Genomic DNA, 26340 nt, shown 5'->3' on the forward strand with positions numbered 1-26340 from the left:
TATTGATGAATATATTTAGGACAAATAACGAACACAAAGTGTGTTTGCTAAGCTCCACAATCATTGACCTACGTACAAAACTGAAGCCAAACATGAAAAGGGAAATTTGGCCAGTTACAAGTTGTTCTACTCGTTGCATCTTCTCAGAAGTGTGGTAACATGAGAGCCTCAGAATAACTGTCAAAGTGAAAACCAAATTTGTTCAACATCAAAGTTTAGGAAAATGATACAAAAAGCTACCACAGAGATTTCAGCATACTGTTTTCACTGAGATAAACAGTGAGGAAATAAAAGACCACGGCCACAGTTTTAGTTGAAACCCCGAGTGGCAGGCCAAGAATCATCTCTGATAAGCAATTTTTGATGCAGAGAACAGTCAAACTCAACCCACAGACCAGCTTCAAAGACCTACAACATGACCTCGCTGCAGATGGTGTCACTGTGCATTATTCCACTTTTCGGTGCACTTTGCACACGGAGATGCTGTATGGAAGAGTAATGCAACAGAAGCTCTTTCTGCGCACAAGCTACAGATTTAGGTTGAGGTACGCTAAAGCACATTTTAACAAGCTAGCTTAATTTTGAAATAAGGTTCTGTGGACTCACAAAACTAAGATGGAGTTATTTGAATATCACAAGGTGTATGGATGGTGGAAGAACACAGCATATCAAGACAAAAGCTTGCTTCCCACAGCAAAATTTGGCTGAGGTTCCATGATGCCAATTGTATCACTTTACTGCAACAATCGCTGTGACATTAGATGCATAGCAAAGTTCTAAGAAAATAGTGGGCATAATGTTTAGCCTGCAGGAGGCGGTAATAAGTCTGCACAGTTTACTACACATGTAAGTATCCCAGTGGTTTTCGCAAGACAACGCGACTGGGAGCTCAATAATTGTGATGGGATTCTGGTGTTAGAAGGGGGAAAAAACATTGATTCACTTGAATATGTGATGTTAAATTCAAAATGCTGTTATTCAAATGTATGTTAATATCTATTTGCTTTAACTCAAAACTGAAAAACTTTTAATGAACATGGCATCTCAAGGCGTTTTGCTGGTTTATTCAAGACAAAACAGTTTTTTTTTTTCATTAAGCTAATGAAAACTTGGGATGACTGTATCGAAATTTTTGAATGTGAATAATAACAATGGGGAAACGGAGCAATTTGAAGAAGACCCAAGATTTCATGGCCATGCCGGATTGACATAAGATTACCTTGGCTGATGCAGGAAGATTGCTGGGCCTGAAAGGAGGAGGAGAGGACGGAAGAGGAGGCGAGAGAATGAGGGGTGATAACTGAGGTGTAGCAAAAGGAGGTATTAGAGGAAGAAGATGAGGAGGGAGGAGGAACGTGAGGAGGTGCAGCACCAGACAGCTCCGGTTCCTCACTGATCTGACAAAAAGACGAGAGGAGGAAGCCTTCAGAGAGCAGCCACCATCAAAGTACTGTAAATTCCGGACAATAAGCCGCTACTTTTTTCCCAAACGTTCAACCCTGCGGCCTATTCAGTGATGCGGCCAATTTATGTAATTTTTCTAACAGCCGCCAGCGGCGCTCGTGTTCAAGGCACATGACGCAGCTTACAAGCTAAACGCAATCGAACAGTCCGATAAAGAACGAAACAGAGCTACTACACGTAAACTTTGCTTTGCGAGCGTGTTGCTAGTGTGTTTTTGAATAAGGGAGCGTGGGACTTGGTATTTAGAGAGAGATAGATAGATACTTTATTCATCCCCGTAGGGAAATTCACACTTCCAGCAGTCTACCCCGTTGTTTATTAACAGATTAACATGATGCTCTAGGGGTGCTTGTAGCGGAGTGGATGACGTCACGCTTGTCCGAAAATTTGACATCTCTGCGGCAGATGGAAATCTTTTCTTTGTGAAAATCCAGGGATACACCACCTCCTGTTAGCAAGTCCGCCTCCTCTCCGATTCCCCCCGGCGAGGAGGCGGACTTGCTAACACGACAAGGTCTCTTTCCCTTACTGGGGTAGATGACCTTGATGGCGTCAGTTATAAGGAGGAAGATGAAGATGGTTTACTGTGACTTCTACAAGTACCGTACATTTTCTTTAACAGGCCGGTTTACTGTGTTGCGAGAGTGTTCCTAGTAGCGTTTTGCTAACCTTCACAGGTACGGTTTGGGATGAAAGTTATATTATTATTATTAAAGCTTTGAAAACTCTCTCAGTGTACCGTCTTTCTTTGTAAATATGTGTAACCATGTATAATATGTATTTGCAACTGTATATTTTTGTAATGTATTAGTTTTAGAAACTTATTCTGATATGTTCTGCACGAGCAAATGAGAAAGAAGGGGACGTGGGCTGACGGGAAGTGGAGTAAAAGTGAGACGTGTTTGTAAACGCGGCTGACAATAGTGGATATATATTTTTCCCACCCTTACCTTTGGAAATATACACTTTTTTTCCTTGGCTTTGAAAACTCTCTCAGTGTACCGTCTTTCTTTGTAAATATGTGTAACCATGTATAATATGTATTTGCAACTGTATATTTTTGTAATGTATTTATGTGTATTTATTTTGGACACTTATTCTGATAAGTCTTGCACAGACCAATTAAAAAGAAGGGGCGTAACAGACGCGGGGAATGACGGGAAGTGGGGACCGGTAAAGGTGAGTGTTTGTAGACACTGCAGACAATAGTGGATATATATTTTTCCCACCCTTACCTTTGGAAATATACACTTTTTTTCCTTGGATTACTTTTAACGGGACTCGGACTCTGCAGGTCTGCTTTAAATCTTAAATACCGGTATCAATTTTCGTTCATTTTGCCGGCTGTGGTTTTTGAACTGTACTTTCTGGAATTGTATACTAAGAGCTGAACGAGATGGAATAAGAGCTTGCTCTGTCCACTCCACGCATCGGCCCGGTATTGCAGTACCTCCGGGAACGGTGCATTCGCAATGATCGCAGCAAGGCTTAAGGGCTAGGACCTTAGCTTGGCCTTTTGGCTGAGAGTAAGAGTCCCGGCTCCTAGGCTTTGTAGCGTATTATGAACTGACCGATAATGGATAATGAATAACGAAGATAGAACAATAACCCTTAAAAACCCCTCAGTCAAAATCGCGGGACTCAAAGTAAGGTTTGGGTTAATTTTGTGATCGAGATACATATTTTAATGTGGGCGCATGCAGCTTATATACAGGTGCGGCTTGTGTAAGTACAAAAGCGGTTATCCTCCTAAAATGTTGTGGGTGCAGCTTATAATCAGGTGCGCTCTATAGTCCGGAATTTACGGTAATCAAAGTTGGTAATTCCAGGCAGGTAAAAATCCTGTTAGAGTTGGCCTTAACGGAATAGTGTTTAATATTTAGTGCCTCTTAGTTGTCCAAAAAAAACATTGATTTGAATACTAGCAAAAATACATGAACTATCATATCAATGTTAATTTCTACAAAAAAGCATAGGTCGAGAAATTTGTTGAATCCCCAATTAAGTCACCGCCATGATTGTCTGGCCTTCTACCGACACACTGTGCAATTTGGCAATGCTTTTTGTTCACATTAGACAAAACTGTGCCATCTGGTGGTCAATCATTACAAATTGGGGCTTTAAGCAACAGTTTGTAATAAAAAGAAAGATTAATCAGTTGAGTAGTTGAACCTGTGGCTAAATCCAAACTGAGTAAAAACTATGCTACTTTGTGATCTGAAATTCCCACTTCTGCATATAATCAACAAGAAACGGAGACTTGTTTATCTTCCTTTAACGTTACGCACAAGGCATCTGCAAATTTGCTGTATCATGAGAAACCACGGGCCACCAGTCTCCACAAAACTAGAGGTCCCAAACAGCTTTATCTTCCATGTAGTAAATCTACGGTATGCTGTAAATACTTATTGTAGCTGTGTGTTTTCAAGGTAGTACTGTTTTACAGCTTTGCATATTCACAGCCAGTGGCTTACCCAAAACCTATGTAACCAACTTACATACTTACATGACAAGGCTAAAAACATCCACATAAACGGACATCAATATAATCAATTAATCAAGTGACAGTATTTGCATAGATCACAACAGAGTAAGCATGGCAACAGAGTTGGCCCCAGGAAAATCAGTACAGAAATGAGCACTTTCTTACAGAGTTGATGCATACGTTTTGATTTTTTGTTTACGATTCCTGTCAACCTTGTGACAAGATTGGTCAGGTAATGAAAGTTGCCATATGACTATCCAACAAATTATCCTGACATAGATCACTGGAGTGGTCTTCAGGTAGCAGTTAATTTATACAAAGTGAAGGATTGCTAATCATTGATGTAATGATAATATCATTTGATATCATCAGCTTGCTCTTAGCACAGGATCTGTGCTTTGAACAGCGCAACTACGTTTGGTGCGGGTCGCTGTTTGTTTCCATACGAGACATTGGGGTTTAGTCTGTGTCAATAACCAGTGTGTGTGTGTGTGTATGTGTATGTGTGTTAGAGGTAAGATCGGGCCCAAAAAAAGCACCCGAGCCCGACGCAGGCCCGAGGGGTATTAAACCCGACCCGGACCGAGCCCGACTAATTAACTGGATTTGCTGGCCCGGCCCGAGGGGGCCCGAAATTACATATTTTATTTATAAGGAGGGGTTATTTATGATAACAAATTAAACTCTGCCTTTTGTTACAACATCTAGGCCTAAGTTAAATAAAACTGTATAAACATTTACATCTTTTATATTTCTGTGTCTGCACTGCAGATGTTACATTAAGCGACAATCTGTCATTGACGGTTTTTTTTTTTTGAGGTAGCGAAAACATTTAAGGGCGTCCGTCATTTTGACGACTTGATCATTGGGCCATAATCCACAGCAGCAGTAGTAGTACGTCCTTAAGATTTTAGCGCGGCACTATCATTGAGGGGGTGTTGACGTGTTGTGCCCTTTTCCGACTCCTATGCAAATCCCCCCCCCCCTGATCGTATTCTATATAAAACGCTTATTAAAACAATAAAGCGAGCTAATTATAATAATTGGGAGATCCTAGTCTATATAACGCGTTTATTTAAACAATAAAGCGTGATTTTATTCTGCAAATTGCGTTTTTTAACGCGGATGAAAATGTCACCAACGTCAATGTACACTTCCGACAAAAGCGATCGTATTCTATATAAAACGCTTATTAAAACTCTTACCAGAGTGCGTTTTCCTCGTCAGTTCTCCTCTCTTGAGTTTATCCTTAACTTCTTGTTGGTCCGACTCCATATCGGGGATACCAGGCCAAAATCACGCGAATTTGCGGAGGGAAAGATTATTAAGAGGACAGCATTCACGTCACGTCACGTGCACAGAGCATGCTCTGGCTCCGTTAAAAGCAATTACAGCTCCTTCTCCGTTTTATCCAAATTATTTATTTTATAACAAGTATTCCTTGGTCTAGTATCCATACATAGTTTAAGTATATATTTTTAATGAACATATATTTATAATTATTAATTAATTTAAAAAAAAAAAAAAAATGCAGGACCGAACCCGACCCGACCCGACCGTATGACTGACATTTCAGGCCCGACCCGGCCCGAAATTGCCTCGGGTTCGGGTTCGGGCTCGGGCCATGAATCTTAGCTCTAATGTGTGTATGTATATAAGATATATATGATATATATATATTGTCTGATATGAACTCTACTGAGTAGCTAAAGGCCCGGTCACACAGCCTTTCACAGGCGTATCGAGGCTGAATCACGGCCAGATATTTCTGCCCGTGAAGCAGACGCTGTTGGACGCTTCGAGATCGCGATACAGACGAGATACAGCCGTGCTTGACACGCGGTAAGAAATTCACACGCGGTTGGCCGCGTGAAAAAGTTTTGCGCTGCTCAAAACTTTAGACCACGGGTAACCGCGGGCGGCACACGTGGTAAAGACGCGGTACGAACGTGCTAGGACGTGCTACGGCCGCGGCCAAGACGTGGTTACACGCGGGTAGGACGCGAAATTTTAGTGGGTAATCGCGGGTGGAGCACGGTCATAGCACGTTTGTTCTGCGCCTGTATCGCGGCGTTATCACGTGCATTAGAGGGTGTACCGCGCGTAAGCACGGTCAAACGCGATGCAGCCGGGGTTATCCGCGATAAGGACGCGGAACAGTCGCCCGCGTCTGTTTCGCGGGCATACCAGCGGGTTTAGCCAATTTTGCACATTTTCCACCTGCTTCACGGGCAGAAATTTATGGCTAATTGTCTTACCTGTTTTTTGTTCACATTAGACAAAACTGTGCCATCTGGTGGTCAATCATTACAAATTGGGGCTTTAGGCAACAGTTTGTAATAGAAAGAAAGATTAATCAGTTAAGTAGTTGAACCTGTGGCTAAATCCAAACTGAGTAAAAACTATGCTACTTTGTGATCTGAAATTCCCACTTCTGCATATAATCAACAAGAAACAGAGACTTGTTTATCTTCTTTTAACGTTACGCACAAGGCATCTGCAAATTTGTTGTATCATGAGAAACCACGGGCCACCAGTCTCCACAAAACTAAAGGGTCCCAAACAGCTTTATCTTCCATGTAGTAAATCTGTTTTTTCAGCTAAGACACCCATGCTACACTCATTTGATTGCAAGAAGAAATTCTGGTGGGAATAAAAACCTTCTATTCCTGGTGTTTCGACTCAGATTACTAAAATGTTAGTAGCACGTACAGTGATTCAGTTTGGGACAAAATTTCAGTGTAACCTTTCAAAAGAGACCAAAACCATCCACGTTCTCCTAACGGCTCAAGAGCAGCATTCAATTTACTTTGAGTACATCTAGGATTGGGATTTTAGTTGATTTTTTACAGAACTATTAAGGGGTTAATTTTTTGCAGCTCCAGGCATTTTTTGGGGGTTCCAATATAGTTTTTTTAACATTTTGGTTTGCAGACTGGAAAGCAAATGCAAATTTCCATAACGTCGACATGATGTCGACAAAGTATCATGAGATGTAACGTGGATGGTGTTCTTAATATAGTTGGGCAATAAAGCGTAAAGATTACTTTGAAAATTATAATTTGAAAGTACAGAAGTTTTTTGTAGGAAAAAAGTTCAAAAAGTACAGAACATTCATTTCATAAGTGATTGAGCCTGCAAATTGGGTTTGCTCTTGGTTTCAATGCATAATGTACTATTTCATTAATAAATAAACAACGGTTTTTACTTTGCAGGTTGTGAATATTGCAGGAAATTTTGGAATGCAACCCCCGTAATAAAAGAGGGATTACGGTATTGTTTTTGAAAAAAGTGGTATCAAACATCTGTTGTATTAATTATTATACAACATACGTTACCTTCGTGTCACTAGTCCTCATACGATCTTTGACTTCTCTGGCTTTCTGAATGGCTTTCAACACTTCTACTGTGTCCAACTCCTTTGCTGTGGTCACTTGACCGTCCAGACACACCTGGCACACGGATGCGAGTCAAAACACACACACACACACACACACACACACACACACACACACACACACACACACACACACACACACACACACACACACACACACACACACACACACACACACACACACACACACACACACACACACACACAAAACAGACAAAGCTTTGGCAGCAGTGGTACAGTTACCTCTGTTACGCGGTCACCAAATTGGGCCAGGACTTTGGTTCTGTAGTCGGGGATGATGCAAAATGGGTTAGAAGATAGGTCCAGTTTCTCTAGGCACGGCAATGATCCGATGTTCTTGATTTCCTCCAACTGCAAATGCAAAAATACCCTTTCTTCACAATCAAATGTGGGAAAAAAATAATTTTCCTGCTCTGTCTGGTGTGCTGTGGTCAAATGGGGGCAGCCAATTCTAAAATGTGGTGCTTACTTGGGAAAGCTGGTTGTGACTGAGGTCCAGGTGGACCAGGGAGTAGAGTTTACTGAGACCGGTGAGTCCCTCAAGCTGGTTGCCAGCCAGCCTGAGCGTCTTGATGTTGCCTAGCCGCGTGTGAGCAGCCTCCAGCATGCATAACTTGTTGTAGGACAGATCCACATGGACCAGATTGTACAGGTGCTGCAAAAACAAAGGTTGTGTGGAAGGATTTAATGTGTGTAAAAAATCTTGCTTAAATAGGCAAGTTTAATTGCACTGTTGGGACTAATGCGTTTTAAAGGAACGCAATTACTTTTTGTCAGTAACAAGTACTGCTACGCATTACTAATCAAATTTGAGACCCTAACGTTGTTACCACACGCGGTAAGAAATAATACCGTATTTGAGTGCGTTATTCCGCTACTCACTAGTGGCAGAGCATGAATTTCAATGTTCGGTTTGCTTAATACTACAGCATGACTCACATTGTCACATAGAACCCTTGATCAGACATCACCATTTTCTGAAGGGTGGACCTGTTTATAATAATAATAATAATAATAATTTCCTTTGTATTGTCATTCTTTGTAAGAACGAAATGTCGATACACCTGACCCGTTGTAGCGAGCCGATGCAGCCGCAGCCAACAGAGGGCGCCGCCATTTACCAATGTTATAAGTCTTAGGTATGACTCGGCCGAGGCGCGAACCATATGTTCATACAAAGTAAAACTGAGTACAGTTATGGCAACACCGTCTCAAGAACAGAGTATGAGGATGTTGAGATTTTACTTGCCCTGATGTAGGTTTCAGATCAGGGTATGTTGTGATAGTGGTCTGGGCGGCCCTTTGAGACTTTTTGTGAATAAGGGCTATACAAAGAAACATGACTTAACACTAAATTTATCCTCATAGAGATATTCTCCCTACCATATATACTCGCATCAAAGGTAAATTTACAACCATAATATAAAATACTGAAAGGGGTTCGAACCACCGAGACATTCTCAGCTATTTGTTCGTTTGCAAGGTCTCAAGATTGCACAAACCAGAATATACGAAGTGTCATCTGCTTCAACAGGTTGGTGTACACATTTTATGGTATTTCTTTTATTGTGTAGCTTTTTTAAGGCAGTTTTAAGAGTTTGGCTTAAAAACAAGTTAAATTCCGGACGATCGTTCGTAAGTTGCTTCAGCGCTATATTTTGTATGTTTATGGTTTATATAAATATGTGTAAGGCTCATATAAGTAACCTGTATTGTTTTTTACTAAAAAAAAAAACATTTCATCAAATAATAAGCTCTATAAAGATGAATAAAGTTAGGTTTTACTTACTTTTGGGACTTGCGCTTCAATATGTAAAAAAAGTGTTCCAACCATTTTCTCAAACGTATCCAGCTTCCTTTTTCCACTTTCGTTTCAAAAGAAACGGCTCACCTCTTCCTTACACTTTACACCAACCATATTGAATGGATGCACGAGATATTAAACAATAAAAACGTCAAAGTTATTAGCGGGCTAGCGATACAGTCAGTACACGATGTTATGATTACACACGAACCAAGGAAGTAGGAGCCGGATTTCTTCTTCGGTGTGGATCATCTCTCTCAGTGCCAAGCGGCGGGAAGGAGCACTACAGTACTGTCCTCTACTCAGAAAAAGGTGCACACAATACAAAATCTAACATCAATGTCTGGATATTTTTCGACATTGGGAAAAAAAAATGATCGTAACTGCCGGAATCTGTAAGTCGAATGTACGTAAGTCGGGAAGCGTCGGTATATTTAAGTGTATACGGTAAATTGTAACTAGTTACTTTCAGACGCGCTAATTTTTGGTGTCAGTAATTGGGGTAACTGAATTATCTATAAGTATATAGTAGCTGTAACTAATTACTGCTTTTTAAGTAACGCTCCTAACAATGTCCAAATTAGAGCTTTGTTTCTTCAGTAATTTTCATGTTCTCCACAGTTAAATGTGATGAGCTGATACAAACCTGAAGATTTTCCACCGAGGAAAGTCGGTTGTGACTCAGATCAAGAAATTCCACTTCACGGATTAGTCTCTGCATGCAGTGGAATATTTGAAATAAACATTAGAAAGAAAAACTTAAAAAGACAACAAACTGCAGCAGCATCTCACCACTGAGCTGTCAATGGCACTGATGTTGTTGTGGCTCATGTCCAGCGTGGTGAGGTTTTTCCAGCATGGCACTACAGCAGTCACAGGACAGTCGCAACCCGAGCCCTCTGCTTCCCACAGAGGAAACTCGCTGGCTTCCGGCACAAGGATTTGCTGGGAGAATAGTCCATGGAATAGAACTTAACATGCAATAAGAATTCATGTAATATCAGGAAATGTACCATTTTTTCCGGAATATAAGGCGCGACTTAGAACACAAATTTGTCCAGAAATCTGAAAGTGCACCTTAAATACTGCAGAATTACGGTGAACAAAATTGGAAATGCATACAGTAGGTATATATATATATGCGTTACCATTCAAGGTTTTACAATAATACCGTATTTGAGTGATAAAATGATTCCCCAAATGATTGTATAATATTGATAAACATGGCTGACCTCTTTTCGCAAAACAATATTGTAAATGTATACAGTAGTACTATTGTAAGTATGCTCTACCATACTAGAAATGCGCACAGTAATGATAGGTATGCGTTACCATAGAAAGTTTTACATTTACAGTAATACCGTATTCGAACAATGTTTGTGCAATGATTGATCAAATTGATAAACATCGTTGACCTAATTTTCCATAACATTGTATGCAACGGTAATCAAACCTAAATAGTGGCCATGAGAAAGCCAGCACTTTACCACTTGACCAACAGTGGTACAAACTGTAAGGCATTATACCTTATCTCATTGTCACACTATTTTACTAACGATGCAAGGAACACTGGTTTGCATAGTGGATTCTCTCTCTACTTATTCACCAACTATATTAGAGCAGTGTTATTCAAACAGTGTGCCGGGGCACACTAGTGTGCCGTAAGACCTTGTCGAGTTTGCCGCTGGAATTTGCCCAATTTTATCTTTCCAAAATATCAGTCTGTTATTCAGTATTTTTGCTTAGTTCAGACAAGGAACTGTAATAGTCATCCATATCAGTAGGTGGCAGTAGATTTTTATATCCTTTTTTTTTTACTATTTATCTGCTCATGAGGAGCACACTACATGTAATAACTTAGTTGTTTAAGATTGCACTGTAAAAAATAAAAACAAAAATAAAGCACATCATTCTTTTTTATTTTAGGTATTATTTTCTTCTTTTTATATACTAATTATCTGCTTATGAGGTAGAACAGTGAAATATTTGACATAACTTCATTTTCAAACATTTTCGACGGACGGTGTGCAAAATATTAATTTACCATCATGCTGTCCGTAGAGTTGTGGATATTCAGAGTGACTAGGTTAGACCTCAGAGACGAAAAACCTCCAATTTGCTGAGCTGCACACTCGCTGATCTGAGGACAGAGAAAGACAAACTTTACTAAACTAGCAAAAATGTCAAATCTCCACAGCTTGTGAAACATAAATTTCCAAAGCGCTTATGCTCCCTGGGGTCTCAGGGTGCCGGTGAACATCCCAGCTGACATGAGCAGTGGTCATAGGTGGCTTTATCTTGTGATATATTTGTCAGCAAATTGTGTAAACATAATTAAAAAAGGCAATCCATCCATTTTTTCCAGGATAGCAATTACTATTTTATCTATCTTCCGATAGCAAATACCATCAACGTTGTGACAAAAGACATTAGGTAGGGATAACGATAACTGCGTTGCAAATTTTTCAAAGGAAAGCTCAAATTAACTCTCTGCTTAAGGTGGAATTTGTCGAAGCACATTGATACAAGAAGAATTTTAATATAAAAAAACATTCAACCTGTTTAAAACATCCAACATGTTAAAATTCAAAGATTTAGTTAAACTTAAATCCCTACAATTAGTACACAAAGCAAGTAAGCACCATCTACCAACAAATATCTAAGTTGTTTCTCTACAGAGCAGACAATCATTATTCTAAGGTTATTCCATAACTTCAAAAGTCCAGTATTCTCACACATCATGGAAAAGCTATTGTGCTACCCGAAAAGCTATTCATTTATTAAACGATGATGATTTTAAAAATGTCCCTTATTAATCAATGCATGTTTCGGATGTCGAGTTGTATCAAATAAAATTCCCCCCAAAATGGGGTTTATATTCTGGTGCGACTTATATATTGTTTTCAATTCTAAATTATGCATTTGGGGGGATGGTGCGATCCATACACTGGAGCAAATAGTAGTCCGAAAAATATGGTAGATACTTTCTCTGTTGTCGTAGTAAGAAAGGCCACATTTGCTAATGGCTCAGTACTATCTGGGCAAAGACAGTTTATTTACATGACCTTCTGATAATCTGAACAGAACTTTTGAAGTGTTAAAATATAAACGGGTACAAAAGCTGCTAAATTTTTATCATTTATCAAGCTTTTCTCATCGCCGGCGACTTTAATCAGGCATGCTTAAGGACTGTACTTTCCAAATTCATTCAATATGTGGACTGAGCAATTGAGGAAAAACACTGGACTGTGTGTACAGTAAGATCATCTGTCTGTACCTCACCACCCACCCCCACCACCGCCCCCCTCCAGAGGAAACCAAAGCCTATACAACAAGGACAGTACAAACATCTTCTTTGTTCCTTTATCCTCACTGTAAAATGTGGAACTGGAGTGCCACGTCCAATTTCGTTGTCACAATATATCCCATGTTGTAACAATGACAATAAAGGTATATTCTATTCTATTCTATTCTATAATAAATGAAGTCCATACAGTTTCACAATTATAAATTAAAAAAGTTAAATAAAAATAGTTTCAAATTTCAATTTTTCAAATTTCAAATTTACAATGTTTTTACCTCAATCTGAAGCAGGGACTTGAAAAAAGACAGATCGAAATGCAAATTCTTCTCTAAGATGTTACTGCTTCCAACTGAAGATCTGGTGCCACAAACCTGAAAAGTAGTTGGGGCCAGTTAAAACAAGAACAAAATCAAGGCAAATGGTGCTCCATGAAGCTTTTTGAACCTTGAGATACCGCAGCCTGCAGGTGAAGTCCAAAATGTGACCTAGGTCGGTCTTGGCATCACCGTTACTGCAGGTGGGCTTGGCAAGGCGCAGCTGCTGTGAGATGGCGTGAAGCTGCAGCGGGCGTAAGGAAAACACTTCGCCAGCTGCCAGCAAGTCTTCACCTACCAATTTCCAACATGACAGATGTATCCTCAAAAGTCTTGATGATCAAGTATTTGAATTTTCAATGATCTTTCCAAAATGAGAAATGTGAGTAATCATTCATACATTCATTGTCTACCCATCCCAGCTGACTACAGGCAGTGGGCACTGGAGACCCTGGACTTGTTGTCCTCAAACCGCAGGGAAAACTCATTATTTTGTTCATTTTTCTCTAGCTTATCTGGTTGATTGTGTTCGCCCAAGGGGGGTGGAATTTTCGATGACTGTTAGCACATCCTGAACCTGGTAGTAATGTGTTAATAATTTCACATATAAGTCTCACTAGAGTATACATAACACCCCTGGCTATTAAAAAAAATTGCGACTCATATTTTGTAAAATACGGTAAGTGTTCTAAATGGGTTTGGACACCGCTTGCACATCCACACATTACTTCTGCTAAGTATGGCTGTGCCGCCACAATGAAAGTTCAACATTTTAAAGGTCTCGCGTTCAATCCAAGCTTACAACCTCCTTGTGTGGGGGTTACATGTTATCTCCATATGGTAGGTTGTTTAGAAACTCCTAATTGTTCCTAGATATGAGTGCATGTATGTATGTTGTTCTGTCTATGAGCGCAAGGTAAATGGCACGCGTTCATTACAGGGTGTCTTGTTCTCAATGCCTTAAGTCAGCAGTGATCGTCTCCAGCACTGCTGCGAGTTTCACGAGGACATGTGGTTATACATGAGAGTTCTTACAGCTATGTTGTAGGGCTACAACAGTTATACAAGAATCAATAGTAAAAGTAGTTGACAATAGAATTGATTGTCCACTATTGTCGGCAGACACGTTTCTCCAACAAACTGGGACATCTCTACATGAATATCATCTCTGCTAACAGTCGCGCAAACTGAATAGCCAGTAGGGTCTCTTTCTGGAGCAATGTTACTTTTATGCTGTGCATGTGTGCATTGGCACTGCCCAGACCTTCTCAGCGCACAAGGAAATGTATCATGGACATAAAAATCAGGGCTTGAAATTGCGAATTTAGTTCACTAGCCAACTCAGCCAGATTTATAGTGTATGCAGGCATAAACAATGCAGGTTTCCTATGTTTTAAGCTCAGTATCTTTCTTGCACGAGGAGAGGGGAAGGGGGACTGGAGGAGATCGATTTTTAGATAATTTTAATTTCTCTATTATCATTTTGACATAATGCACTCTGTGGCCCTGGGATTAGGGCGCCCACCCAGAGACAGAGAGGTCGCTGGTTCAATCTTTGGCCGAGTCATATATAAAGCTTACAACATTAGTAACTGTTGCCTCTCTGCTTGGTGCTCGGCATTAGGGGTTTTGTCACCTAATAACTCCCAACGCCAGGTTTTACAAAACATTAGTTGGGGCTGGGAATCCCCTCCTCTGTATCAGTCTTTCTAGATTAATCTCCCAGAAAGAGTCAAGAATGTGAGTGTGTTCTTGACTCGCACCACTTCCCACTAGGGGGATGTGGCTCTAGTATATACATCTCACACACACACACACACACACACACACACACACACACACACACACACACACACACACACACACACACACACACACACACACACACACAAAAATATAGACAGACAAAGATGGTTTACTTTAATTAGTTGGGGTACAACAAGAAAATATCAATGTTGTCATACAAGTTTCCGTCTTTTTTTAGAGAAGTGGTTCTTTAGACTCGGCTCACCAAAAATCCAATCTTTCGGCTTCGAAGTGGCTCTTCTGATTGTTCTTGTTACTTTTATCCATATATTAACAATTATTATATAGCGTTATGAACAAAAATGACTTAAAAGGAGGAAAAAGGGAAAAAAAAGAAAAAATAAATTTGAAAAAAAAAGACAGGAGAAAACAAAAGGAAAGACCAAAAAAAGGGAAAAAAGACAAAGAAAACAGGAAAAATAAGTCAAAAGCTAGGAAAGAAGAGAAAAGTAAGTAACAAGCAATAGAAAAAAGTAAACAGGATCTAGGGCACGGGTCAGGAACGTATGGCTCAAGAGCCATATATGCCAATAACCATTCAATTATCTCCACGTCGTTCTTTGCGTGGGAAAAGCATACTGTGGTGCACGTAAAGTCGAGTCAGCAATGAAATCATGACTGGCCAGTATATACAGTATACAGAGGGACCTCGCTACTTCGCGGTTCCACGTTTGCGGGTTCAGAGCTTCGCGGGGCTAAAAAATAATGATAATAAAATCAAATAATTTAAAAATAATAATAATAATATATTTTTTTTTTAAATTAAGCATTTTTGAAGGGGCGTCGCTACTTTGCGGATTTTCACTTTTCGCGGGTGGTTTTGGTCCCCATTAACCGGGTCTAAAAAATAATAATAATCCAATAAAATAAAATAAAAAAAATACAAATAAAAATAAAAAATGTATATATATATATATATATATATATATATATATATATATACACTGTATTTTCCGCACTATAAGGCACTGTCTTATAAGGCGCACCTTCAATGAATGATATATCTTTAAACTTTTTCCATACATAAGGCGCACCCCATTATAAGGCGCTATAAGTGCATGCTGGTTTAAGATCAGGTAATTGTGCAATTTTGTAATTGTAATCCTGTGCAGTCCTTCGAGACATTTTTGTGATTAAGGGCGTCATGAATAAATGTGACTTAACTTGACTTGGCTACAGTAGAGGATGTAGTTATGTTATGCAACCGTTAGATGGTGCCGCGCTAAAGGGAATGTCAACAAAAAAGTCAGATAGGTCAGTCAAACTTTATTAATAGATAACAAAAAAGCTTTCCACAACTCCATTCACTCCCAAAATGAATAAACAGCAGTTTTATTATTTTCTCTGACGTAAAGCATTTTCGTGATACATCTTCAGCATCTTTGAACAACAGCAAGGCATAACATTTTACTTTTCCTCCATTTAGTCAACACGCAAAAAAGAAATCTGATACCGTTATGGTAAATTAAACGTTAGTGCAATCGCAATATAGTGACACTCGTAATGTGCAAAAACAACAAGTGCAAAACAATAACAGTAAAGCAATAACATAATAACTGTAAAATGTAAAACGTTGTAGTGGGTTTTACATAATTCACCCATGGAACCATTGTTCAGTTAGCGAGTTCCTAGGGGGACTCTTAATTCTGCCGGCTCGAGCCACTCTCGTGTTTTGGTTTGTTTTGTAAGTTTCGATTGCAAGTTTAAATGTCATTAAAGCAGCTTTCGTTGGCATTTTTGTTTGACGCTCCGCCTACGACTCCCGTCTCTGCCCGCTACAACGTAAACACACACCAAGTAGGACCACCTCTGAATTCTTTAATGTTAAGTTCCTGTGCCAGCGCTGTTGCCTTCATTCGAATAGTTATTGTACTGACACTTCTACTTGCTGCTCTTTGTTCAACAACCCACTGTTCAAGTGTGTCCTCTAACTGTGGCCATCTCGCTTTTATTGCCACGGAAACTTTGTTTATTCTTCCTTACTTGGCCATCGATTCATTAATGTTGAACTCTCTCGCTGCTGCTCTATTCCCGTGTTCTACTGCGTGACTGATCGCCTTCAGTTTAAACTCTGCGTTGTAAGCGTGTCTCTTAATAGGAGCCATTTCAGGGTCTTTCTACAAACGCACGAATAAAAAGAGAATCGTTGTTTAATATTTCCCAGTATGCACAGCGCACTTCTTCTTCTACGCGAAAAATTGAGTCGGTGGCTGCTTACCGTAAGTTGCGAGACCCTGTAATTAAATATTGATCCATATATAAGGCGCACCAGATTATAAGGCGCATAGTCAGCTTTTTTTCTTATAGTGCGGTAAATATATATATATATATATATATATATATATATATATATATATATATATATATATTTCTTTTTTTTATTTATTTTTTTTTAAGCATTTTTGAAGGGACGTCACTACTTTGTGGATTTCCACTTTTCGTGGGTGGTTTTGGTCCCCATTAACCAGGTCTAAAAAATAATAAAAATAATAAAATAAAATAATAATAATAATAATAATATATTTTTTTCTTTTAAGCATTTTTGAAGGGGCGTCGCTACTTCGCGGATTTTCACTTTTCGTGATGGTTTTGGTCCCCATTAACTGCGATTACCGAGGGATTACTGTATAGGGTACATTTCTAACTACGGTTTAGTTACAATGTCACACCCCAAAAAACAATTTGACTGTACATCGCTAAGGAATCCTTCATATGGAAGCTCATTAAATAATCCATGTTCACTGTTGAGACACAATGATAAAAATCCACATAAAAACTGTAAACATTCCAAAACGCCTCTCGAGCACTCAGAGCAATTTAATTGGGTGAGCGTTAGGGATGGGTAGATGGATGGGCTGAGCTTTGCACAGAGCGCAAGCACTCCCTACCTTCTGTCTCTTCCCTGTGCAGTCTGCATCGAAATTAATAGGTCGGCATCAATGTTTTCAGAATGTTGTGACATTTTTACAAAAGAACATTGCTCGCACCTCAAAACCATTATAACTAAATTGGCAGTCAAAATGAGCCTTGACACTCTTAAGTAACTGGTTAAGTGGTTCAATATTTTTATATGGGACACAGGCTCTAGCATTATTATTTCATAGATTTGATCAAATCATCAAATATCACACAGTCTAAAAAAATGCGCTGAATAAAAAGTTTTTCACTGGAGAGCAGGTTTAGCGGTTTTGTTGAATTTTGTCTTAAAATACATGGTGTGGCTTTTATGGTTCTTGGAGTCAAAAAGGTTCCCATCCCCTGATCTAGGGCATATATTCTTTGCTCAAGGTAAAAGGAAGAAAGCAAACCTTTATGGAATAACTCTTCAGCTAGAGCCGCGGTGATGCCGTTAATCTCCTGTAAGAGAAACAAACATGATAAATAAGGAAATCATCGTGAAAAAGATATATACAGGTATATGTTTACAAAAAATGTACATCGGAACTCTTGACTTCCATGAGCTGTAGTTTAAAAAAATAGTTGCCTATTCTAATTGTTTGTCATCCAGCTCATATTTCATATTGACAAAACCAACTACCTAACCAATCACTTTGATGAAATGTGCTTATTTTGTAAATACTCTAAAAAGAGTTCAAAAACTGGCCAGTTTATTTCCTCTTTGCCAGCCCATCTTTAAAATTGAATCAATAAAACTCCATGTATGCACGATAAAACAAAAGCTATGTCTACAAGAGTTATAAAATTAGATGTCAGCCCTAAAAACAGTACAAATCAAGTCAAAAGACACCTTTATGGATAACACGGTGGCTGATTTCCAATTGTACTCAACTGAGCATAAAACTGTTTGCATCTATTGTATACTTTTATTTTGAAGTTATGATGTTTGACAGAATGCATTATGCCAATGTTGTCTTAGCTTGTTAGGGGAATATGAAGCAGGGTGGATGGTTTGTTATTCATTTCATGGATTTGTGAATAACAGCTTCCATTGTATGAAACATATAGCTGGATGTTAAACACTACTTACACAACAAGACAACAATTTTCCAGGGAAAAGAGAGTGAGGGGGTGTTAGAATGAAGAAAGAACTCGAAAAATAGCTGTATTACATCCCCATTTACCTTTGAGACAACACAATTTCAGTAGAATATGTGCTGTTATTCTAGCGAATACTTAAATCTGATTTTACAATGAATTCTGGAAGCAATAGTTATTAAAATTCACAATGAGTGGTTTTGTGTTTCTGTAACCAATTAATTAGGATTCCCCTAATTTTTCTGTATCTCCTCTTTGAGATAATGCTTTGTTTGAATTTCATCTGCGGTGAATAAATAATAAATGTTTAAACTCTACAGCATGTTTAGGTAGTTCTTTACCTGCCAGTTAGCCCCCCTCCCCCTGAACAAATTAAAAACTTTGCATGAAGAATAGTCAAAGTAATGACAGTTATCAGATTACACACTTCAACAGTCTGCTGTGGTTTTCACATGTTAACCAGCATGGCTCACGTGGCCATGATTTTAGCCATGGTGGAACAACTGGCCTACTGTTGCACTGTCACAAGATGTACCAACATGACTAGTGATCAAAAATAAACATGGCTGAATGCAAGTTCATTTGCACCTGGTACAGAGACGTTCAGTGATGTTTTTGAAATGCAATCATGTCAAGTTATTTGCTTTCTCTCGATTACGAAAAATTAATAAAACAGGATTATAAAACAATAACCAGGGTTCTTACACCTTTATCAGGACCAAATGTAAACACTTCTTAAGGCATTTTTTTCAAATTTTGCAGTACCATTGATAGAAGAAATCTGGAGTGGATCATGTATTGCGAGGACCAACAAATCTATCTGCAATTTACACACTTGTTTTTCAAGTCCTTAGATATGTCCGCAATATTCACAAGTGTTTTTCAGGTCCACAAATATATCCGTTATTTATATATAGGATTTATGCATTTACCAAGACATACGATTTTAAGAACTTGTGTAAATCGCAAATATATTTGTGGATCCAAATAATACGTGTGTAAATATTTTTGTAAAAAAACTCTTCCTATATAAGTATTGGCTAAAAATGACAGTAAAATGTACCGGTAGTTTACATTTTCAGTTTCAGGAAATTCTTCCCATTACAATTTACCACTGGGAAATGCCACCTTAGTTTATTACATGGCCCAAAATAAATGTCCATAATTGATGAATAATCCTTGCACTGATACACATTTCATCATTTCATAGTGCCCTGTTTAGGTGTATCATGAAGCAAACATTTGGTAAGAAAAATAATTAATCAGAGTTAAGCGTGTCACCTCTGTGAATTACCTTAGAAATGACTGAAAAGAGCTCACTCTTCCATAGTGAAGAATTTGATCTCTTTTTGAGCGTACTTTGCAAAAAGCTGTGCGTGGATTTTAGCAATTGTTTGTATTTTACATTATGGCCATCTTTCAATAAAATAGCCTTCCAGCATCTGGGTCTGATGCACTCTTCTTCTTGGGCACGACAAGTAGGGGGCAGAGATGTCGCTTTACACGAAAGAAGAACTATAATGACAAGGCAAGGTCATTTTTAAGCAGACTTGTTTAATTTTTCTTCATATAATACGTGGTCTGTAGAGTCAAACCGCTGAGAAACATTATAACAATTGCAAGCATTTATAAGCACCTTACCCAAAATTCAATCACTTTTCAAACCTTGAAAACACAAAGTTAAATTTCAAGCATTTTCGGGGATTTAAAGCACCCATAAGACTCAAAATAATGATCACTTTACTTCAAAAGTCACAATTTGGGTAACTTTTGCTAAAAAGGAAGCTTTGTTAAACACAAAAAATAAGTGTTTGTTGGTATTAGATGCGAACTAAGAGTTGTTTTTACCCCTCAGCACAATCAGTTCCATGTACAGTAAACGTCAACCGGAGCGACACAGTTGACTAAACTTACATAAAAGTTGAAGTGGAGGAAAGCGGCAAGTGGAGTGGGCGTGGCTCCCGGGAACTGCTGGAGGAGACCCTGAAGATAGAGCTCCAGCTCTTTTTGTCGACGCTCAACAAGGCTCTTGGAGTTTTTGCCCAGCATCTTCTTGGGTGGGAGCAGATGCCGGTCCAATTTGTTCCCTATTATCAGCTTAGAAGAAAAGACAGCAAAACACACAAATACCAATATGTAAACCTTCGTTGTTAGTTGCTTTAAGCCAAATCTAATGTTTCTTCTAATTCTCCAGGGTCAGACAGAGTGTTCACACCAAGTTGCTCAGTATAAAAGTGAGCTACAGTAATCCTGCACGTGCAAACCAAAAAATTAATCACACAAGTCTAAAACCTGAGATTAAATTAAATGACATCATGTCGGGTTAAGGAAACGCTCATTTATTTTTTCAAACTGTAATGAATTGGATAATGTACTCTTGGACATGAAGCACATCAAGCATACATAAGTTGTTCAACAACATTGTTTACGTGATCTTTCAAAGTAACAATACTCACGTTTCGTGGAAATTTTTGAATTGGTAGCACAGTTTGGTAAGGTACGGCATGGAAGAAAGGCAGGAAGGAAAACACCTAGAATGCTTGGTAAGAACACATTTACCACTGCCACATGGAACGTCCAAACCTTGAACAAACAGGGAAAGTTGAAAGAACCCATCTACAAGATGGAAAGATACTCTTAGGATCTCTTGGCAGTCTTGGTCTATGTGAGACCAGGGGGAAAAACTTTGCAGTGATGACAACTGATGAAGGCCATGTTTTTTATTATAGTGGAGAAGCTAACAAGCACATGTATGGTGTCTGTATTGGGATGTTGCCAAATCTCAAGCAGACTCATCACAATACGCCTCAGTGCCTAACTGTTTTACTATCACAGTCATTCATTGCTATGCACCTACCTAAGACTATAGTGGCGAAGAAACTGAGGACTTCAATGCCCAGGTTAAAGACACCATAGACAAAGCCCCAAAGAAGGAAATCATCATCCTGCCGGGAGACTGGAACGCCCCAATTGATTTAAATACTCATTGAGAATGGAAGAAAACATGTGGAACAAGCTGTAATCCACAAACCAATGATAGAGGTGACAAAGGCTTCTTGAACTTGCAAGCTACAAGAACTTGTTCCTGGCAAACAATTTTGGCAATCACAGAACTCCATAAAATGGACATGGCACCACCCGTGTGAAATCCACCACAATCAGATTGCCTACATCATGACGACACAATGTTTCAAAAGTGGAATCGAGACCGCAAGCACATGCACAGTATCCAGGGGCCAAAATGAGTAACAATCACGACCTGGTCAACCTGAACTTCCGTGGTCGCCTACCGAAGATGTAAATGTAAATGGTCTGGATTTAAATAGAGCCTTTCAAGTCAATGAAGACCTCCCGAAGCACTATACAATGTGCTTCACACTTTTTCCTTTTACACTAACTAACCAATAGCGCTTTACCTCCTGAGCTAATGCCGCCCAAGAATCAAGAAGTAACGGAACCCAGAATCAAGTTTGACCATGAGCAACTGAAAGGCCCACAGATGGTCAAGAGCTTCAAAGCCTTTTTTGGTGGAAGGAGGTTAGCCCCTTTGCTTTCCTTGCACAAAGATGTTAAAACCCTTCCCACCAAATTCTCTCAGACTATGACTGAAGCAGGAATGGTTGTTGTAGGAAAACACCAGAAGAAGATAAAGCAGTGGGTCATAAATGAAAGTCTCCAAAATTGCGACCCGAGGCGAGAACTCAAGAAGAAAAGAAGCAAGAAGCAGCCCTGGAGCAGCAGTAATCATAGAGCAGCCAAGAAGAAATGAAAAAGGAGGTCATTAAAAATTCCAGGAAGAAGTAGATGCAGCAATGAACTCACTGAAGAATGGAAAGACTCCAGGAATCAACAACATCCCATCAGAACTCATGAGAAATGTCGGGGAGCAAACTATAGACATCTTAACAACGATATGCAGGAAGATCTGGCAAAAGGGACAAAGGTCATCTGGATGGACAAAATTGTTCGTGATTACGCTACCCAAGAAACTTCCAACTATGCTCCAACTTCAGAAACATCAGTCTCAACAGCCATGTGAGTAAGGTAATGCTAAGGGTCCTACTGAACAGACTAAAACAACAAGCTGAAAACATAGTAGCTGAAGAACCGGCAGGTTTTGGGCAGGGAAAGAGCACCACAGAACATATTTTTAATCTGCATATCATATGTGAAAAGTTTCAACAACACCAAAGAAATCTCTGTCAATTTTTTTCTGGGTTTTGACAGAGTATGGAAAGCAGCTTTATGGGCCACCATGCGGAAGTACAATATGGGCCAGAAAGTAGTTCACAACCGCCACAAAAATAACCATCAACCACAAAGAATATGAACCTGTCACCAAAAGTAAATATCTTGGAGCTGTCATATCGGGAGAAAGGTAAGACACAGTAATCATGACCAGGATAGCTTAAACCACAGCCGCAGTTGCAAAACTTAAACCCATCTGGAGGGAATATAACAAAGCAGTGAAATTAAAGATCAGACTCATGCAAGCGTTGGTTACTTCCATCTTCCTCTACGCTTGCGAGACGTTGACTCCCTGAGTAGAGATGAAAAAGGAAACCCAGGCCATGGAAATGCGATGTTACAAAAAACTTCTAGGCATCAGCTACTTAGCCCATGCAACACCATCAGAGGGCACATTGGACCCTACAAAGAACTTTTGTCAACTGTGCACAGACAGAAACGGCAGGAGTATGGTCACGTCACAAAATCATCAGGACAGGTCTAAATAATTCTCCAGGGCACAGTCAAAGGAGGCAGGTAAAAAAGAAGGCCAAAAAAAGAGATGGGATGACAACATTAAGGTATGTACAGGTGCCAACTTTGCCCACGATCAACAGTTGAGAAAGCGGTCCAGAGTTGTGTCCTCAAAGGTGCCCCCACGACCCAGGCGGATAACGGATCTGTGACCCATGAACAGCTTGGCCATGTGATAGTTTCATCTGATAAAAACATTGACTTGAGAACTCATTCTGCAAATTAATTTATTGTTATATGAAATTTGTAAGAAATATATAATCAGATTCATAGAATCTAACTGATTTAAACAGACATCTTATTGTGGTTTAAAGAGCAGCAGCAAAGCTAGTCAGGCTCCTGAAACATTTGACATAACAGAAGCAAAAAAATGGCAATTTAACAACTGTATGTGTCATGTACAAGAATTTGCTGGCCAATAAAATTGAAGGGCGGATGTACATCATACTCAAATGTTCTTTATTCACTTTCAAGCCTACCTCTGTTCTTCCCACTCTCCCTGCGCTGGATAGTTTCTTGTACTCTTGAGTATGTACTGGCACTGCACAATTGCACATGCCAAGCAATTAAGAAGACATGTTGGCCACAACTCCACACCAATTAATCCCTTGCAGACTAAATAACTAATGTTGTGACATCTAGTCAAGCCAAGCTACTTAAAGGCACACACCCAAAACACATGTGCTTCATTGCATTGGAAATACTTCATGTTAAATTGGTGGTGTATCCAAGTCTTATTTTGCTAAGATTTACTCCCATGTCTACCTTGTCATGAAGATCATGAAAGTCATTATAGCGATGCTTCACTGTCCAGTTGTGGTCACCATCAAACACTTCGATTATGTACACCTTAAAAGACAAAAGATAAACTGTCATTGAGTTGTAGTTACAATGAGAATTTTGTATCTGTAATACCAACACAAACATGTGCATCTCAAGTGCATGAATAAATGTTTCTCCAGAGTTTTGGGGTGGGGGTTTTTTTGTATTCCGCATTCAAAATTTAAGACAACGATCATTAGGTCAAAAATCAGGTGAAATTAAAAAATACAAATTAGTTAAATGTGCGGTCTGGAATTTTAAACTTTGTTACTCTCTGCCGCCATCTCCTTGCTTAAAGTCATGATCAAAGTCGCAGCCAGGTCACTCATCAAGTACATGCATTTCTTAGACACACTCGAATAAACTCTTCTTTTATTTAATCTTTGTTTGGGTTTGGTTTTGTGTTTTCTTATTTTAAGTATTACTGCACCAAGAAAAAACTCTGAAGACGAGCATGAAATCACTCCACAACACCACCCCCTCTCCTGCTTCCTTAAGTGTTGCGCATCCCCAACACGTCTGATAAAAGATAAAAGCAGACAGCCGCGGTGGAAAAAAATATATTAAGGCTCTTTGAACTCAGTTGGGCATTTTTAACAAATACTTAACAGAGAAAATATTTTACTTTCAATTTTTTAAGGACCCCACAAATGACACACCCCCACCTTTAATATAATAATCTTGGTAAATAATTGTAAATAGAATAGGTTGACAAATAAATTCTAAAACAACAAACACATACATGAAGCAGTATTTAATGAAGATGCTAGTTGTTGTCACCAAAAAATCTAATTACATGTACTAAATATATTCTGCCTCAATGGCATAGAATTGATATTGACATCTGTGGGGAGAGTAGTTCGCTAGATATTAGAAAGGACACATTCCCTTCTCTATGCCAAAACTACACTCTTGTGCTTCCTCTTGGTTAAATGTAAAATCAACTGCAACACCGACAATACACTTTCTAGTTAAGAAATCCTGCAATTCTGTTTTGTAAACAATGATTTTCTCATTTCTTTCGATTTGTCGTTGATGTCAGCTGGACTTTTTGTACAATTTCAGTAATTACTTATGTATGTTGTTGATGTTGACTGTATGTTGTCTGTTGATGCCCTTGCAAAATCCACTGCAGCCAGGTCATACATGTGCGATCGCATCTGTCTTAGATACTTTTTCTGATTAAGGCTTTACAAATAAATGTGCTTTAACTTGAATTATTACACAGCGTCATCAAAAACAGAATGGATTGTTACACTTGGAACACTTGTAAATTTGAATCCAAATTATTGCATGAGAGTTTTTTCTCTTCAATTTTACAGGGACTCTAGACTCTCAGCGCGAAGTTCCTTATGTCCTGCGAGCATATTTGAATAATGACGATTGTCATTTCTGACAGCTTGCCTTAGCGATCTTATTGACAAACGCAGCAGTCGCGTGAAAATTAAACACAAGTGGGGTGCAGCAAGTCAACTAGTATTATTTACAAATACTGGCCGCCCAACGACGCTAGTATAACGACAAGCTAAGGTAAGGAAATTATGGCGGAAGACAATCTTACCGTGTAGTTTTCCACCAACTCCGAGCCAACGACACATACTTTTCTTTCTGGCATGTCCTCGCCAAACACGACAGGTTCCATGGTTAATTATTAAGATCTGTGTGGGTGTAAAAACGAAGCGTCATTTGAATTGCTTTTTAGCGGCGTAGATTGTGTCACTGCTATTGCCGTCAGCCGCCATTTAATTTGTTGTTACGCCAAGCGAGTGACTTCTTCTTTTACTCAAATATGATTGGCTGAGGACAACTATGACGTTTTGCTTCTTGTATTGCAGTTCCTTTCGTGTACTATAGGACAATGTTTCGAAACCTTTTTTGAGACGAGGCACACATTTTTCATTAAAAAAGTCTCGAGGCCAGAGGTGACCCCTCAGGGCCTGCAAGGCTTTCTCCACTTGCCTTAAAATCAGGGTTGGGTAGGGTTACTTTAACTTGATTACTTTCAATTACTTTTGGATTACTCCAATACCAAATATGCTAATAAATGACAAAAGAAACTAAATATGAAAAGAATTATGACTCACAACACGTGGTAAGCTTTCTCACCTGGCTTTGGCTCTTTGATCTCCGGCAAAACTAACATAAAATGTGACAGACACAAAACAA

General features: G+C 39.1%; 1 protein-coding gene across 2 annotated transcripts in view; it reads right to left on the bottom strand.

The window, feature by feature from the left end:
• Positions 1-25963, bottom strand: part of nisch (nischarin) — a 55982-nt gene extending 30019 nt beyond the window's left edge. For both annotated transcript variants that reach the window (XM_088337596.1, XM_088337595.1), the window contains exons 1-13: positions 25736-25963; positions 24118-24201; positions 20506-20688; positions 17904-17952; positions 12920-13083; positions 12751-12846; positions 11216-11311; positions 9964-10116; positions 9818-9886; positions 7837-8022; positions 7590-7718; positions 7288-7401; positions 1220-1397 (exon numbers count right to left, since the gene is read on the bottom strand). In XM_088337596.1, coding sequence (XP_088193722.1) covers positions 1220-1397; positions 7288-7401; positions 7590-7718; positions 7837-8022; positions 9818-9886; positions 9964-10116; positions 11216-11311; positions 12751-12846; positions 12920-13083; positions 17904-17952; positions 20506-20688; positions 24118-24201; positions 25736-25816 — 1582 coding nt within the window. In that variant the 5' untranslated portion in view covers positions 25817-25963. The remainder of the gene's footprint in view (positions 1-1219; positions 1398-7287; positions 7402-7589; positions 7719-7836; positions 8023-9817; positions 9887-9963; positions 10117-11215; positions 11312-12750; positions 12847-12919; positions 13084-17903; positions 17953-20505; positions 20689-24117; positions 24202-25735) is intronic.
• Positions 25964-26340: the final 377 nt, after the last annotated feature.

The sequence above is a fragment of the Urocampus carinirostris genome, chromosome 6, assembly GCF_059441175.1.
Source record: "Urocampus carinirostris isolate Australia breed hairy pipefish chromosome 6, RoL_Ucar_1.0, whole genome shotgun sequence".
NCBI classification, from domain to species: domain Eukaryota; kingdom Metazoa; phylum Chordata; class Actinopteri; order Syngnathiformes; family Syngnathidae; genus Urocampus; species Urocampus carinirostris.